Here is a 16,547-nt window from a genome sequence, read left to right as displayed (position 1 = left end):
CACCAAGTAACAAAGAGCACACTTACCCAGCAGAACAAGGCAGGAGGATCTAAAGTATCTACCTACCTTTTGGGGCTTGGAAACCCCATGCAGGAGTTCTCTCCACTCCCAAAACCCATGAAAATTTTCAAAAGTCATCTTGAAGCTCAAAATAAAACCTCATGTTAAAGATTGCAAGTGTCTACCTGCATCATATTTAAAATATTCTTACTTCAAACTACAGGATTATCCTCCCTTTACAAACTCCCAAATTTTGATTGTAATTTCAAAACTTGAGCTTCCATCCACTGAAACTTGCCTGATGAATTAACAGAGCAGATATCCTTTCATCTCAAGAAGAGTAAACCATTCAAACCATGGGCAGAATACTGACAGACAATTAGGAGCTTACATGTATGCATAAATTTTACTGATTTGGACTTGTGTGGGGAAATAACACTCTCAAAGTAACCTCTTATAATAATGACTTTAACTAGTTAATTACATAAAAGAACTATTAAATACTCTTCTCAGCTGTGCACTACAGGTGACATAACATACTTTAAGAACTAGCCACATCAGTCCACGCTTGTCTAGAATCAACACCTTAAAAATGTTTAGTCTTTTCTTTTCTCCTTTTCTTTTGTCTTTAATAAAAAGTCTCATGCTAAAACCCACGAAGTCTGTGGGAGAAAGACAATTCCATGAAAACAATGTAAGCATAAGCATAATCTCCTTCTCTCCCCAAATTTTCTGTCTACATTCTGAGTAATGACTTAAAATAACACACAAGTGAAGAGTCAGGAGAAAGAGATACTTATTAGAATTATGACTTTTATTTTTATTCACTAGAGCAACATTGAGGAAAGAATTTTTACATACAGGTTTTTGAATCAACTTTACAAGCAAATTCCAATATACAGTATTTACTCTGGCCTGGGTTAAAAAAATCAAAAACAAAGCAGATAGTAAGAGTACCTCTTGTTTTAGCTATTATTGAATTTAAGATCTGGTTACACTGGAATTATATTCATTTGACGGTGGTGCTTTTACAATTAAGTAGGCAGTGAGCAGCTTTACCACAACAGTGACTGATTTTCCTTGATAGCATCGTTGTAAGATGACTATACTGAGACCTACCACCAGGATCATGTATTAAATCCACTCTGCTCAGAAAAAGCCTCTGTAACGAGATAAGGAATAGCTACAGAAGCCCAATTCAAGAACTGATTTCCATTTGTACAGCAAGAAAATGTCCATATTAAGAGAATTATGTGCTGTGCAAAACCAGAAACACTTCCCCCCCAAACATGCAACCTACCCAAGTATGACACTTTAGAATGTGCATATGGTTGTGACATGCAGACAAAGGAAATCAAACAAATGATACTCAACTTTCCAGCATCATTACAACAAACTGGCATTTAGATCAAGGATGAAATGAAGTTTACTGAGCAATGATGCAGTCTACTTGCTATGTGCAGTCTCACTGCTACAAGATGTAAAGCTGAGGAACAAACTTTTTTTGGAACTGTATCGAAATTCAGCGTCGTTTCAGATTTTCAGGGCCTTTTGTGATTATTTGGAGAAAGTCTGAGATAATATTGCACTTCTTTTCTCAAACAAAAACATGGGCTGAGGCCGTTATTCTTTCAGAGCTATGCTAGTCCTAGGGAATTTTAGCCATGGGCTTTGATTGGCAGTAGGAAGTGCTGGCTTCAGGGAAGGGGAAGGTAATAATAATCTGGCTGCATCTTCAGTGTTAAAATTCCACGGTTAAATTAAAGTCATTGCACAACAAAAACTCAGTACACTATATGAATATTTTTTAACATGCTAGAGTGCATATCAATTCTGTGAAAGTGATGTGAAAATACCTTGGAAACAGCAACACTACCGGGGAAATTGGTTTCAAACAAAAGCTACACACAGCAGGAGGCATCTAGATTATTTTAGGCACAACTCCAAGCAATAAAGCTCATTTAAAGTGCAATTCTGTTCTTTTCTTTTGTGTTTATTCACTTGTTAAAACACGTAATTGCCTCTGTACACACATACTGAACAGTAGTTTAATACTTTTGTGAATATTGCACAAAAGAATGAGAAATCAAAACCAAAGAAAAATGGCAATACATCAGTTTCATAAACCTAAAAAAAAAAAAAACCCTGAAGATATCGAACACTTACATTTATGCCTTTTGGATAACTGCACCAGTACTGATAATATATCTGCACCTTCCCTAAGGTAGATACGTTACCTGAAAATACTTAATCCCATCTGAGAAGCTCTACTCAGCACCCTCTCACCCATCACCCCCCAAACCCAAGTGAAGCTCCAAACTTCACTTCTCCACTACTCTTCCAGCTGCCCATCTCCTGACAGGCTTTGCTCATACTCTGGACTTACTGCACATGTAACAGAGCCCTCCCTGGGAAAGTCTGAAGAGCCAAAACATGGAGTTGTCTTTACAGGGATGGCAGGTTAGCAGCTGAACACAAATACAAGTCAGGCTAGCATCTGTCTCATCCATGAGCAAATCCTGCTGTCTCCAGCTCATCATCTCACTAATCTGTCAGAACAAAATGGGGAAATGCTATAAAAAAACCACTATAATCTACTTATGTTCCTTTAACATAGACACCCCCACCCTTGTATAAATATAACCTTTTTCTTCTGGAAAGAAAAATTAGGAACTATCTTTTTTATGAAAACCTTGATCATCTCAATTTTCTTTGCTTAATTTGCTTTGATCATCTCTCTACTTAATTTTCAGTAAAGGTGCAGATAGGTAAGATATCTATACTTTTAATGTAAACATAAAAATTTTAACATCGCTAGATCAGGCTGGCGATACCTCCAGAGTAAGATGCAAAAGAATTCAGGATGAAATATCTCTGTCAATACCATTAAATGAAAATCATACTTTTTACACAAAATCATATACATGTAACAGTAAAATCAGGTTCTCTTCAAGAAAAGTAAACTTAAAAAAAACACCTTCCATCCATAGAAATCTACATGGACCAGAAACCAGGAATCTGATCATTCCCGCAGCAGTCTTTAAACTCCTGAGAAACACAGTTAGCTGCCAGGAGCTAGTTTTGGGGAATATAAGTCAGTTTTATTTTCTTACTGGAAGTAAATACACTAAAGGACATCCAGTTCAATGCTTTTCAAGGAAATAAATTATTCCAGGAGAATAACTGTTACTGCAATCTCAAACTGTAGTTATTTTGATCCTATACCAACTGTAACAATTAACGTTACCCTCCTTATGTCTTGCTTACATTGTCTTCGTCACAGTTCCCAGAAGGTCCTGCAGGTCCCTTATTTCAGATTGATATAAGTAGTTCTGAAATGGAACTTCCCCCCTACTCATTTTTCCCCCAGCCTTTTAATTTTCCCACTTCATTGTCAGTTAAAAAAAAATTAGTGTGACAAATTCAAAAACTTTCTTGAATATTAACTATGCACTGAAAACTCAGATGAATGCTTTTTTCCTTCACCGAACGGAGGTTTCCATCAGGATACCCCTGGTTAAAGGACAGAAAAAAAAAAACAAACCACCCAACCAGTAACATCAAAGAGAGTCACGGGAAAGAAGGGAAGAATTGTAGATGGGACACAACATCAAATTTCTGGAAAGCTTCACTGGATATGTATATGTTTAACTAGCATGACATGTCATGGTCCCACAGTGCACCATGATGGGCATATATTTCCAGACTACTTTCAGAAAAAATACTTCTCCTAAAGAGCACAAAAATATTGATTTTTTTTGCTTTATTTCCCCAAAAGGCTCCTTCCCAGTTATCATGCACTTCTTCAGAAATTTAAAAAAAAAACCAAACAAAAAACAAAACAAACAAACAAAAAAAACCACCAACAAATTACAGAAACCCAAAACCAAAATACACATCTCTGAAAAACTCTTAAGAGTACCAGCTCTGGATTACAACACAATAGGATTGCTCAAAGCAAGTAAGTGGGGTTAATTAATTTTTTTTTCCTTTCTTAAAAATAGTTGCATTTTTAATACAAGTTTTATTCTGTAAAATAGTTTCAAATTCTTACACATATGGCAAAGTTTGTGCAAAATTTCAAGTCAGGTACTTCAGAGCCTTTCGATATTAAACAGAACTCAATAAATACAAGTAATACAATAAAAGTTTAAAATATTAATTAAAATGCATGTTGTGCAACCTCAACATAGGTGTTATGGACCCCATATTCCCAGAGGCTCCCTACTTATCAATTCATAAGAGCCTGCATTGGAAGGTTTTGCACAAGTATCCTTTGCACTGCGTTTTAAGAATCTACCCGGTAATGTGTCCATTCAACACAATAAAAACATACCACAATCTTTTAACAAATGATGATGTTTAAGCGAGAAGACTCGTTTCACCCTGTGAAATCTGCTTAATGTCAGTGAACAGTGAAAATGGGATAAATAAAGAACAGAGCAACTTCAGATTACAGTAAAACAAAAACAACACAACCCACCCCACCCATCAGATTAAATAACATTAAATATGTCAGTCTTGAGATAATGATAAATACAAGGATTTTTGCATAGGCCTCTGGAATACAGAGTCAGAATTATGGCCGATAAAACATCTGCTAGTAAGTCTAACTTTCCACCACTCTGACCTAACGAGTACTCAGAACCAAGAAGTTAAACAGAACAGCAATTTCATCGTCTAATAACTCAAAGAAACAGAGGTAAGAAATAACTTCTGCCACCCTGAAATAGGTAGTGCAGCATTCTGGTATTTGTGGTCACCACAGACTTCAGCACTTCAGCATTTGCTTAATTACTAAGACCGCAATACAATCTTTATTACAGACCTACGAGAAGATAGAACGCTCTCAAGAGCAACTGCACAGCTCACAACAACAGCCTCAGAACGTCGCAGGGTGGAGTGTGCAAACCCTAAAAAGAAGCTGCTGTTTTGAACGTGGACTTGGGATTTGCAGGCTGTGGGTCCGGCAGGCTCGAAGGCAGTCGCGACACAGGAAGTGGTTTGTTGTGTGGCATCGTTGGGTGAGATGTGGGTACGTCCTCAGTGCATCTTTGGTTTGGGGAGGCGGGAATGCCGGCTGGAGGGCACGCTGTCCCCACAATGCAAACTGGTGGGGTGTGTTTGAACGTTTTCTTTTCTCTGTACCAGTGGCTTTGGGATGTTAGACTTCAAAGAGGTGTTCTGAGGCTCCGGAGATACTGGTGTGGATTTCTGACTGCTCACTTGCTTAGCTCTAACAAAGGACATAGCTGGTGGGCGAAGTTTAGACACTTTCTGACTCTGTTTACCCTTTAGGTTATCCTGACCAGATGTTGGCTGTAGCTGAGTTGAACTACTTAGTGGTAGAATCTCACGTTCCTTGGAAGCAGCGGAATGATTTGCAGATCGTATGAGAACGGCCATTGTAGGAGGCACTAAAGCATTTGGGGGCTTTGCGATTCTTAAAGTCTTTGGCCGAGAAGCCTGGTTTGTGAACGAGGGCTGACCTTTCACAGGTAGTTCAGTCTGCACCTCTCTGGCATCAGCTCGTGTAGAGGTCTGAAAACGGGAACGAGATGGCAATGTACCTTCTTTATTACTCACCACCTCTGCAGGGTTTTCAGTGGATTTGTTTTTCAAATTGTCCAAATATGATGCATTTTCATCTTTTATGTTTAACTGTAGGTTCGTCAAAGAGTTTACATCATTCAGGCTATTTGGGAGAGAGACATTTGCAGCATTTGGATTCTGATGATTGCTACTTTCATGCAGATCATGTTTAGGATATTCACTGTGGGCCTCGATATGTGGCATTTTTACTAGTTTTCCCTGGGCGAGGTCTGTGGAACTGGGAAGGCTGCTGGAAGGCTGTAGTACTTGAGGCTGTTGAAAAGAAAATAATACAAGAATATATTAGGCCAAGAAGACACCAGATAACATTCTGAATCCAACGTGCGCTGACTGGATGCTTGACAAGGGCTGTACATCTGGTTTTCTTAAATCAAAACTTTGACTTCGGCAAAATAGGATGGTTTATGGGACGCATACAAATGGGACTTGTAACTTAAGGGGAAAAAAATATACCAGCACTGAAATAAACAACAACATAAAAGACAAAAAAGAAACCAATAAGCTTAAAAAGGAAACATGAAAAGGCATGGTTGGTGGCTTCACCTAAATCTACAGGACAGATCGCTGGTGCCGAGCAATTCTCACTGGAGTGCTCAAACCAACGCCAAGGCTATCAGGCTGTATCCATCTTTTCATTTCTATTCAGGGCACACTGAAGTTAACTATCCCAGCCCTTTTACTGTACAGGCAGGAAAGGTGTTTAATGGACCACATGAACTTATAGGGCACTTTTCTTGCCTAAGTGAGGCCAGAAAATTTGATGCAACACTGTGGTAATCAGGCTACTCACTAGGCTTAGGGAACTGTTTTATCTTGAATTGATTTCAAATGGGCTGATAAAGGAACGGAGTACATGTGAAACTAGAGATCACATACTACTGCACTGATAACCAAGGGATAAAGATAACTGAATGAAGTTTTTACATTTGATCAGAAGATACAATCTGATCAGACATGCATCAGACAAGAGAACTGCCGGTACCTCTTCTGGGTCATTTCTATTCTCTTTGCTCTTCCCTGTAAAAAGACTTAAAAGATTAATGTGTGCACTAACTTCACAGTCACATCCTAGACCTGAAACTTGGATACAGATCTTGGAAGCTTTATTAAAACTTCTGTAATTCACAGCAAAACCCAAAACCTATTAAAACTTAAACTACAGTTTAAGCAGATTTGGATGATTTTCTGATTTTCTTTAAAAGGAGGGGAACAGAACTACCACAAATTGTCATCACTCAACTACTTGAATTCTTAGCAATTGACAGATTGCATGTACACAGCAAACAGGCTTATTCTGGTTGTTTACTAGAGAAATACAGTCAACAAAAAAGAACCAATGTTTGTGTTTGAGAGATTTGACTAACAGCATCACTTCAGTCACTTTCCTGAATTGTTCACAATTTCCAAATGAGAAAACCAATTATTTGTCTGGTCTTTTCAGCTCTTCTTAGAATCAGCAGGAGGAATGCAAGGATAGTTGTGCATGCCAGATTCCTGTTACATTTCTAGGGTCATAATATGTCTCAGGATTCTTTAAACTTTTCATCTTTCCCCTGGCAGGATTACTACTGACAACTGAATCCTCAAAATTCCTCATAAAAAAAAATTTAATGGTAATGTGAAAAAAAACAAGGTTTCTCAATCTACTTTTTATTTACTCAAAGTTTTTCCCTTTAGAATATACTGGTTCTACCTGTAAGCAAAGGCAAAATCTAAGCTGAACCAATGACAGGCACGTAAGTGCAAATATCCTGGACTGTCCGAACACAATTGTTTTGGAAACATGGAGAAGATTAAAAAAAAAAAAAGCAAAGATGTCTCCAAAATGGTGTCAAATGAGTATCAAAACATCATTCCTTACATGACCCAAAACTAGCTTAGCTTTATGAATCCTTCTTAACCACGCGATCCTAAATGAAGGAAGTACTAAACACAAGGAATAATTCAATATATTGAGTTACAGCTTAAATAAAATTAATCCTCCAGATATTTTTGTCATTTTCCAGTGTTTATGTAATGGGTTACAGGAGTTATTATGCTTCCAGCCTAGGAGCTAAAAGGCAGATGTTAGCCAAAATTATTTACTGATTTGAGATCTCATCTGTAAAAACAAAACTGCTAATAATGAGCGCAGAAACCAAAGGAATATATACCTGATTCCCATACAAATACTTCAACAAATAAATCAAATTTTCTAATCCTACTTGAAGTAAAAAATTAAAATACTTATAGCAAACACATAAGTGTCAAATATGGAAATATAATTGTCAGAAACCCTTTTCCCCTCACCTAGAAAGGGTTTCTAAATGCCAGTCTTCAAAAACACAGACAAATATTTAATCTGATCATTACAAATCCTAATTTTATATCAAATAATCCTAGTTATAGTGATCAACAAAATGAAAGAATGTGTAAGTTACAGAAGAAACTAAACTTGTATGGAAAGCTGAGTTAAACACAAACACATCTGAAATAGAACAAAGCAGTAAGCTTTCAATAATGCTATTTCGAGTTCTTTTGACAAAGACTAAGTAGTATTTGAGCTTTTCCCTCTGGGTAACTTTGCATTTTACATATAAAAACAGTCAAATACATGTTTTACTCGTTATCCTTCATAACCTAAAAAAGTCTAAGCAGCTTAATATGTAGAAAGTTAGCAATCCAAAGGTAGAAAACAGCTACATGCTCTGGATTATGACACTAAAGCTCTGCTATCATCTTTGTGAACTTGTTTTAGAAACACTATTTTTTAATTTTGTATTTCTACTCTAGCTCTGTCCAATTACCATTAGAGATTTTAATCTTTTCAAATTGGTACATACATTAACATTCAAGATGACACTGAAAGCAGCAACATGCCACTTGCACAATATGCAAGTAACAGTTCATGAGGTATCTCACACTGACAACTGCACTACTGTCACCCACAGCTCACAGCTTTGTCTTATACACAAGTTTTCCTTTTATTAAGGAAGTCTTAGAAATTATGTTTCTAGTAAAAAAACCAAAACCAACAAACAAACCAAGTCAGTTGAAGGACTAGTACTTGATGAATTTCATCACAAGGAGGAGAAAAGATAAAGAAGCATTCTACCTTCCAGGCATAGTATTTTATTTCATGGAAGTCTTTAAAAAAGGTTGCCATCTGCATTGCTTTGAGTGCACTTCTGGCAATATTTTTGGGGTGGGACAGACCCCATGACTGCCGTGCTAACCTCACTTCTTTTTGTGTCCCACAAAGAAAACGTGCAGGTAGACAAACACCTGCATTCTCTGGGATGCTCCTACTATGCAAATTTGGACTTAAACATGTCAAGTACAATTTAACTGAAGAAAATGAGTTTTCCCCAGCCTGAAAGTACATTATTGGAACAGGCTCCCCAGGGCAGTGGTCACAGCACCAAGCCTGACAGAGTTCAAGAAGCATTTGGATGGCACTCTCAGGCACAGGGTGAGACTCTTGGGGGTTGTCCTGTGCAGGGCTAAGGGTTGATCCTCATGGGTCCTTTCCAACTCAGCATATTCTAGGATTAGACAAAATGCTTTTTGCACATGCTCCTTTCTGCACAAAGAAACAGAGTTTTCTGTACTGGTAAGAGCTTAAGAGTCTTGCAAATTTTGACACACTAATCAAAATTACTCAATTACAGTCCCTACCTCAGTAGCTTAAGAGATTTTTCTGTTATTTCTATCAAGTAAAACTGGCTGTTACACCATCCAGAGAAAAATGACATCCATGATGAGGATTACCATTACTGCTCAGTTATCAAACTACTGAGACTGTATTAGCTTTGTGTTGGAAAACTGAAACAGGTATTGTACTGAAAAAGAAGTTAAATCAACATGGTCATGACAGTGGTATTCATTTAATATCAATACTTGAAAATTCCCTTTAGTTTTGCTTTGCTTCTCTCGATCTGCAACTCAGTTCCCTGTGCAATACCTCTGTAGAATGAAATAAAGGCATTTTCTCCCTGCAGTATCCTGAGGAACAAGGGAAGTGATGCAATGAAAAATCCGAGAACTGCATGCACATCTCCCACAGACATGCATCATGCACAGGGCAAAGGAAAAACCCAACAATGAAAACGCATGGGGAGGAGATGGGAATAAATCTAAAGTTGTACTGTACCACGCTTTATCACAGAAGTAATGGACTAACTTCTCAACTCCTTGCCAATGGCATAATGGGAAAGCAGAGACAAGAAAAACACAGGGACAATGATGTCAGAGGACCAAGACAAAACAATGAGCAATTGCCATGACAGAACTGCAACTTTTCACCATTTCAATTGCAATTACCAGGTCCCCCCTCGGTTTTTAATCCTCCTTCAAGAAACAAAGGTAGCAATAGTTTTTAAGTAATGCAGTACAAATAATACTTATAGCAAGACCTGCATGGAATACTTTTGCTCTTATAACTTCAAGTTCTTTAACACAGTCAATCTCTTACACTCCAAATACTGTAACTAGAACTTGTATGTATCCTTACAACTGTACACATCAGAAATATTTGCATCCATGCACATACATGTTAGATATCTAACAACGAACAATAACGTCATAAGAACACTGCATTACATCCTCGGATCACGTTGCCCATACTGTCAATAACTCCTCTTTCTACCAACTCACAAGTTGGAAGAGACTCCCAACTCCCACAGTTTCTTTTCGGAGAGGGCCAGAGCAGAAGGGACACAAACAGTGCTACATAATTTTTTCATTTCCTCATCAGTTCTGACATCCCTCATCTCACTGCTTTGGCACAGGATAAGCTGTCATTTCAAATGAAGGCCTGTGCAGACACAGCTCTACTGTAGGGCTGCATTGGAAAGCTCTCATTTTCTACCTCTGGAAAATGTCAAGATTTCACACCTTAAATCTGTAGCATTTGCCAATACCTTAATTTTCAAATTTTTTTTCTCTCCCTTTTAGGTAGCTATATTATATGTGTAGTTCAACGTTGTAAAATAGGATTCTGCAGTAAGGAGTACAACTTCAAAGAATGATACAAAACAACCCTAATGTTTTTTTTTAAACCACCACTCATCACAGCATGAGAGTAGTAAAATAATCAGTATTACGTCAAAGCATATTTTTTTCTGTGTAGTCTGTATAGAAATTCCAACTTAGAGAGAAAGACTTTCACAAAGAAAAATTACTCCAAGTAATATATAACTCCATCAAGGCAAGTATTTCATCCATAATTACAGACACATTTGCAACAAGCAGACAAATACGACCATATGCAAAATTAAGTTTTGTTTGCAAACATACTTCATTAGGTACAAGAGACATTTCTCTTGCAGTTGAATCTCCAAATACCTAATTTGGCAGAAGGGAGTTTTACCTAAAAGACATTTCTTCATAAAGCTGAACACTTAACACTTGAAACAAAAGCAATTACATATAAAAGACAGTAATGTAATGATTTCAGGACATTTTAATAATTTGTCACTTTCTTCACATGAGTCATGTAACTTCCCTGCTAATGCTCTGAAGCAGCTTTGTTCTGCTAACACAAACACTTCATACACCCTACAAAGAACTTGAATTGGTTAATAAAGGTTTGGAAACATTTCAGTGTTGAGAAACCTTTTTTAAAAGAAAATGCATGAAAAAGCACAGCCTGGACCTGATTTCTAGTCACCATGCATACAGTAGCTTTCTTTCTGGTGACAACAAGCTATGTGTCACCTGCTAGAATTGCTTAGATTACCTTTATTTGTAATGCTTACACACAAAAAGTCTAAATGCTTTTTTCATGAAGTGCACAGCAAGCAGAGATGTGAACAACTGCAATGCTTGAGTAACAGAACCGTTTTCATCAGCGTTTCTGTGTGGAGAAGCACTTGGGACAAGGGGCCTGGAGAAATTGGTACAATATTCTTGTATTACAACATGAGCTCATGACTAGTTCCTTACCAATGTGTATTCTAAGTGTTATGTTTCTAGAGCTGCATCATTAAAGCTCCAGAATACAAATGGAAAAGTTTTAATTATATTGAACAAAGTTTGATATATCCTATAACCAAGAGACAAATAAAGGACCATTACCCAGGAGTTTAGTTCAAGACACATGGGAAATACAGGAACAAAATTATATGTTTTTTATTCCTGAAATGACAAAAATCATGTACTATTATCAAAGTGTTATGAAATGAAAAGTGCTGAATTGCTTCCAAGGCTAGTGAAACAACATGAAGTTCATAAATGTGAAAGTACTAAAAATTAATTGTCACTAAAATTGAAAAAAATACATCCAATTCTGAAGTGTGTTGAAGTGGAGTGACATGGTAAGTCCCTAGGGCAGTTCAGCAGCAGGTATATGCTGACATTGTAAATGGTGCTAATAGAGAAGAACCATAAGCCTACCGTAGTGTTATACTATTACCTAGCAGGGATATATGACCTGTCCTGTACAGCAGGAGTGAAATTATATTTAGTTGTTTATGTACTGCAATATGAACAGTTTACCCACTTATATCCCTATAACCTACAGTGCTTGTAAGTGACCTATGTGTTCATCAGCTATCAGAAACCTGCAGTATTCAGACACAGATGATATTTTAGGTTGGGGATCCAGAAACTATAAAAGAAGTGCTTGAATTCCAAGTTCTCCAGACAGAAAACACAACTGGACAAAAGTTGAGACTACTTCACGTTCTCATCACCTTCTCTATATTACTGCAAAAGAACACTGACAGTGTTCTTTTGTGATACCCAGCTCACCACTCGCCTCGAAACCCCACAGCTGGCATTTCTTACCAGCTCAAAAACCTGCAACCCAGAACCACTGAAACAAGTGGGAAAGAAGGATACTAGTGAGAATTCCAGTAATGTTCTACTATATAGAACTCTTCACACAGTGATAATTCATTGATTTCATAAGAATGTCATTAAAAATGTCCAAGAAACGTCATAGTTTACACTGTATTTTTATTCCCGGTATTTATCTTTTGATTAAACCTAAGACTTAATGAAAAAAAGCTACGAACACACTACTAGAAGAAACTTATTTTCCTAAAGAATATGTTAATTACAGCTTGGATTCATTAATCAAGGGCCAACTTTCACCTACTTTATTTTCTTTACTAGTAATTCATAGAATTGAATATATAAGATATATACTAAAAAAATCCAACCTGCTTTTGTAATAAAAGTTTGCTGTGGAATACTGAATAAGAAGCCACTGCCATTGGTTGAGAAATGAGGCTGGGGCTCAGGGTAAGAGATCAACAAAAAATTTTCTCCTTCAGTGAAGCCCCTGTGAATGACGTGATACCAGAGGCTCCCACCGGGCAGCTCAAACACCATCCTCTGGTCTGACTCTCCAACCACTAAGCCCCAAAACCATAACATGTATATGCTCTTCAGGTCTAAAACTATCTCTTTAAACTCAGTCTCTGCTGATAGGACAGCAAATCAGCCAGGCTGTGCTACTGCTGGTCCTCCACTCAGCAACAGGTGAGAGGATCATCAGTTTTAGGGGTTTTATGTTCTTTACACACACAAAGTCCCACATCAGACACCACAGGAAAAATGAAGCACACCCCTTATTGCACAGAGAAAAGCCCATGAAATAGACTGTGCATTCCTGATGAGTTGTTTAAATGACATTGTCACAGAAATGCCAAGAGAGTATTTGAAACGCGATTTACAAAACATAAGATTTTTTTTTTCTTGTAATTGAATCAACTAAGGATTATTGCAATCTGAAATATATGTAAGCTTTGTTTTCCAAGGTGCAGCTTACTCTTCAGATCTCCACTGGCCCTGGAAATCTTACCTTGTTTTCATAATTTTACTTTTTCCTTTATTTCTTGTCCAAATACACTCTTGGGCTTTGCTAGGCAAACACTGTAATTCTCAAATTACAGCACATTCAAAAAATATAACTTTAGCATTATGAAGTAGTTATATTTCTTCAAATACTTATCTATTTATAATGCAATACCAAAGCACAAAATAAGACTTACCATTTTTCTATGTCTACGTAAGCATACAGTTTTAAAATCAGCAATTGTCTTTTGTTTTGCAGATCCAAGCCAAGAGAACAAATGCATCTTACATCAGCCCACATTGTAGCTAGCACATAAGGAATGTTAATAAATCATGCAAGTTGTGCAACAGCCACTTCAATGTATTAAAAGCCTTTTTACAACAAATACCAAGAGAGGAATAAAAAAAAAAAATTAGTTTGAGTGAAGCCATTCTGAAAAGTTAAGAAAACTTCTTGTGAGAGACAATGACACTTTCTCACTGATATTTTTACGTACAGCCACGAGGTATTTACATAAATACATCCACAAATGCAGGCGTGCAGACGGATGAGCAAACAGAACACACACACAAACAGGAGAGTGTATTACGGCCATGGAAAACAGGGAAAATGCAGCAAGCAAGATTTTTATGTTAAGACAAGACTGGAAACAAGGGCCTACTCAGGTTTGCCTGAAGAACTGCTGAGGTCTATCAGCATTTAATAACTGTTATAAAGCTATAAGTTGGAGCTGCTTTACGCTGGCTGAAGGATTGAAGCATGTTGGTTAGCCACAGACTATCGTGTGTGCCTGGAAATCTGCCTGAGAGAGGAGGATACTACGAGATGAACAGTGCGTGCAAAGGGGAAGCTTCTACTGGAACACGGTGAGGGAGATGAGTGAGAGGTACAGACTCACTCTGTCTGCGGTGCGGTGGAACAGTCCGAGGGATGCCCTGGAATGAGCCCTGCCAGGGAGAGAAGGAGGGAGCAGAATACCCACCCTGTGCAGAAAGAGAGAGGGGGAGAAGTATAATAAAAAAAGAGAACAGGGAAAAAAACAAGACACCAAAAAGCCACACCATTTTTTTATTTTTCCCCACAGAAAGGTATCATTATATTTCCCAGTTGTTCTACTTTGTAAAAGCAAATGCTGCACGTTACTGAAGCCCAGAAGAAAAACGACATCATGATGTCCTAAACTAGTCATAAACCTTACAAGAACCCCTCCATTTTTATTCAATACATATGCACACATTTCTGTCAAAGATGGTTTTATGGGAAGAGTATAGAAGCTGAGTTTTTCACGTTAAAAATACATGATAAAAATGTATTTATACAGCTTTCAAAAATATTTTAGAAATGCCTCACCAAGCAGTACCTTGTTTAGTTCTAATCTACTGGAAAACCAACCAGTTTTAGTTTACAACAAAAAATTTCTAATATATCAATACAAATTTTCTAGCAAGTCCTGGTGCTTTAGAGTCCACTTCACTCCTATTTTGACAGTATTATTGAACGTGGAAGAGGAGAGGTAACATAAAACTGTTCTCCTTGCACTTTGCTCTTGGAGCTTTAGTCTTCCATTAAAGGATCAGAGAACTGTGCACATCTGTGGCATGCAGGGTTTGCCTGTCAGATGTCTTGGATCACCACAAGTGTGACACACTGTGGTTGCTGCACTCTCAAAACAAGAAAAAGTCATTTTATGCAGTGTATCCTTTTCTCCATACCCTTACCTTTGAAAAATCTACCAAAGCTGCAACTTCACTCTTGAATAACCATCTTGATTTCCCATTTCAGCAGGACAGACTTTACAACCCCTTTACTGTTTGAGCAGCTGAAAACTGCTTTTATAAGTTCTGGAATACCGGTACTGACAGTGACAACTGCCATTGTCTCCTGGCCAAGAGCAACTAGTTGTGGCTACTGTTTCAGCCAGGAGGCTTAAGATACCTGAATGAACACCTGTATAAAAGGAAACAGGAAGCCACTTTGCCCCTCCTCTCCAGTTTCTCTGCTGCATATCAGCTGCAGATCATACTGCCAGGGCTGGACAAGCAATAAAGTATTTTCTCTCCATGATTCTTTTAAAATAATGTTAAAGATCACATTACTTCTATAAATAAATATTCTGCTTTTATTTATCTTAGTAGAACTTTAAACACGTCCCTGATCTTCCAGTTCTCCGAATCTAGTTAGGTATAATCCACCACTATTCCAAGCTTCAGCACTGCTAAAATGTAACTTCACACATTCATTTAATCAAGTTTTAGAATCAGCTAGCCAGAACACAATCTAAAACAGGAAATAAAGGAAAAAAACTGACAAGATTGCTTTATTTTTCTTCAGAACCTGAGAAAAACCAATTATTGGAGCAAAATCTAAGGGAAAAAAATGAAACGAGTTCTTCAATTTGATTATCTCTAGATGGAAATATTGATTACCTAATGTCTTCTTCCAGTCCTCCATCAGTGGAGGACAACACAGTTTTTAACATCACAGTATTTAGACTGCTAAAACAGTACTAGTTTCAGTCAAGCAATATGACAAAATATTATGTGTTGCATCAGCTGAATAGGTATTAAATATAGAAATATTCCTGGGAACAAGATTAATCAATCAGTGATTGATGAGAAAATGATCAAAAGCTTTGGATTTTCACAGCACCGTACCAAAGAACACTATATTTTTTCAGGTTTGTTCACATTTCATCCTAAATTGTGTCAGGACGGTAGAACAAAAAATTCTTTCCATTCTCAAAAGATAAATGAATCTCCACATAGTAAAAAGCACATTATCATCAAGAACAAGTCTGATTTTGCACAGACTTGAGTTGGCAATGGGCTTCTTCCAGATTTCTTTGAAATTTTTAACACATTAAGAAGGGAGGTGAAAATTTTATATCCTTTCCCTTCCACCCTCTGAAAAGAGAGATTAAGACAAGCACAAGCCAGCTGAGTTACATAACAGTTATGATACTGTTGTAAAAGCAATGAAATATTTACATGTCTTGATACATTCAGGAAATTTTTAAACATCCATACTAGCACTTCAAAGCACAGCACTAAGTACAGTCTTCTCAATAATTCTTCATGGTATTTTATCATCACTCTGACTGAAGAAGTAAATGAAGAAAGCACAAGTAACTTCCTAGAGTCTTTTGCCTGCT

At 37.3% G+C, this 16,547-nt stretch overlaps 1 protein-coding gene across 8 annotated transcripts in view; it reads right to left on the bottom strand.

Annotated features, from left to right (window-relative positions):
- Window positions 1–793: 793 nt before the first annotated feature.
- The window catches only part of CCSER2 (coiled-coil serine rich protein 2), a 65,526-nt gene continuing 49,772 nt past the window's right edge, over window positions 794–16,547 (bottom strand). For 3 of the 8 annotated variants that reach the window (XM_027649350.1, XM_027649352.1, XM_027649351.1), the window contains one exon: window positions 794–5,865. In XM_027649350.1, coding sequence (XP_027505151.1) covers window positions 5,044–5,865 — 822 coding nt within the window. In that variant the 3' untranslated portion in view covers window positions 794–5,043. Of the gene's footprint in view, window positions 5,866–9,745; window positions 9,786–14,294; window positions 14,380–16,547 lie in introns of all 8 variants that reach the window. The other 5 variants (XM_027649353.1, XM_027649355.1, XR_003528652.1 and 2 more) reach the window with 4 other exon arrangements.

Source organism: Corapipo altera, unplaced genomic scaffold, assembly GCF_003945725.1.
Source record: "Corapipo altera isolate COAL_440 unplaced genomic scaffold, ASM394572v1 53, whole genome shotgun sequence".
NCBI lineage: Eukaryota > Metazoa > Chordata > Aves > Passeriformes > Pipridae > Corapipo > Corapipo altera.
The sequence above is the reverse complement of the archived record's forward strand: the minus strand, read 5'-3'. Positions and strand labels throughout refer to the sequence as shown.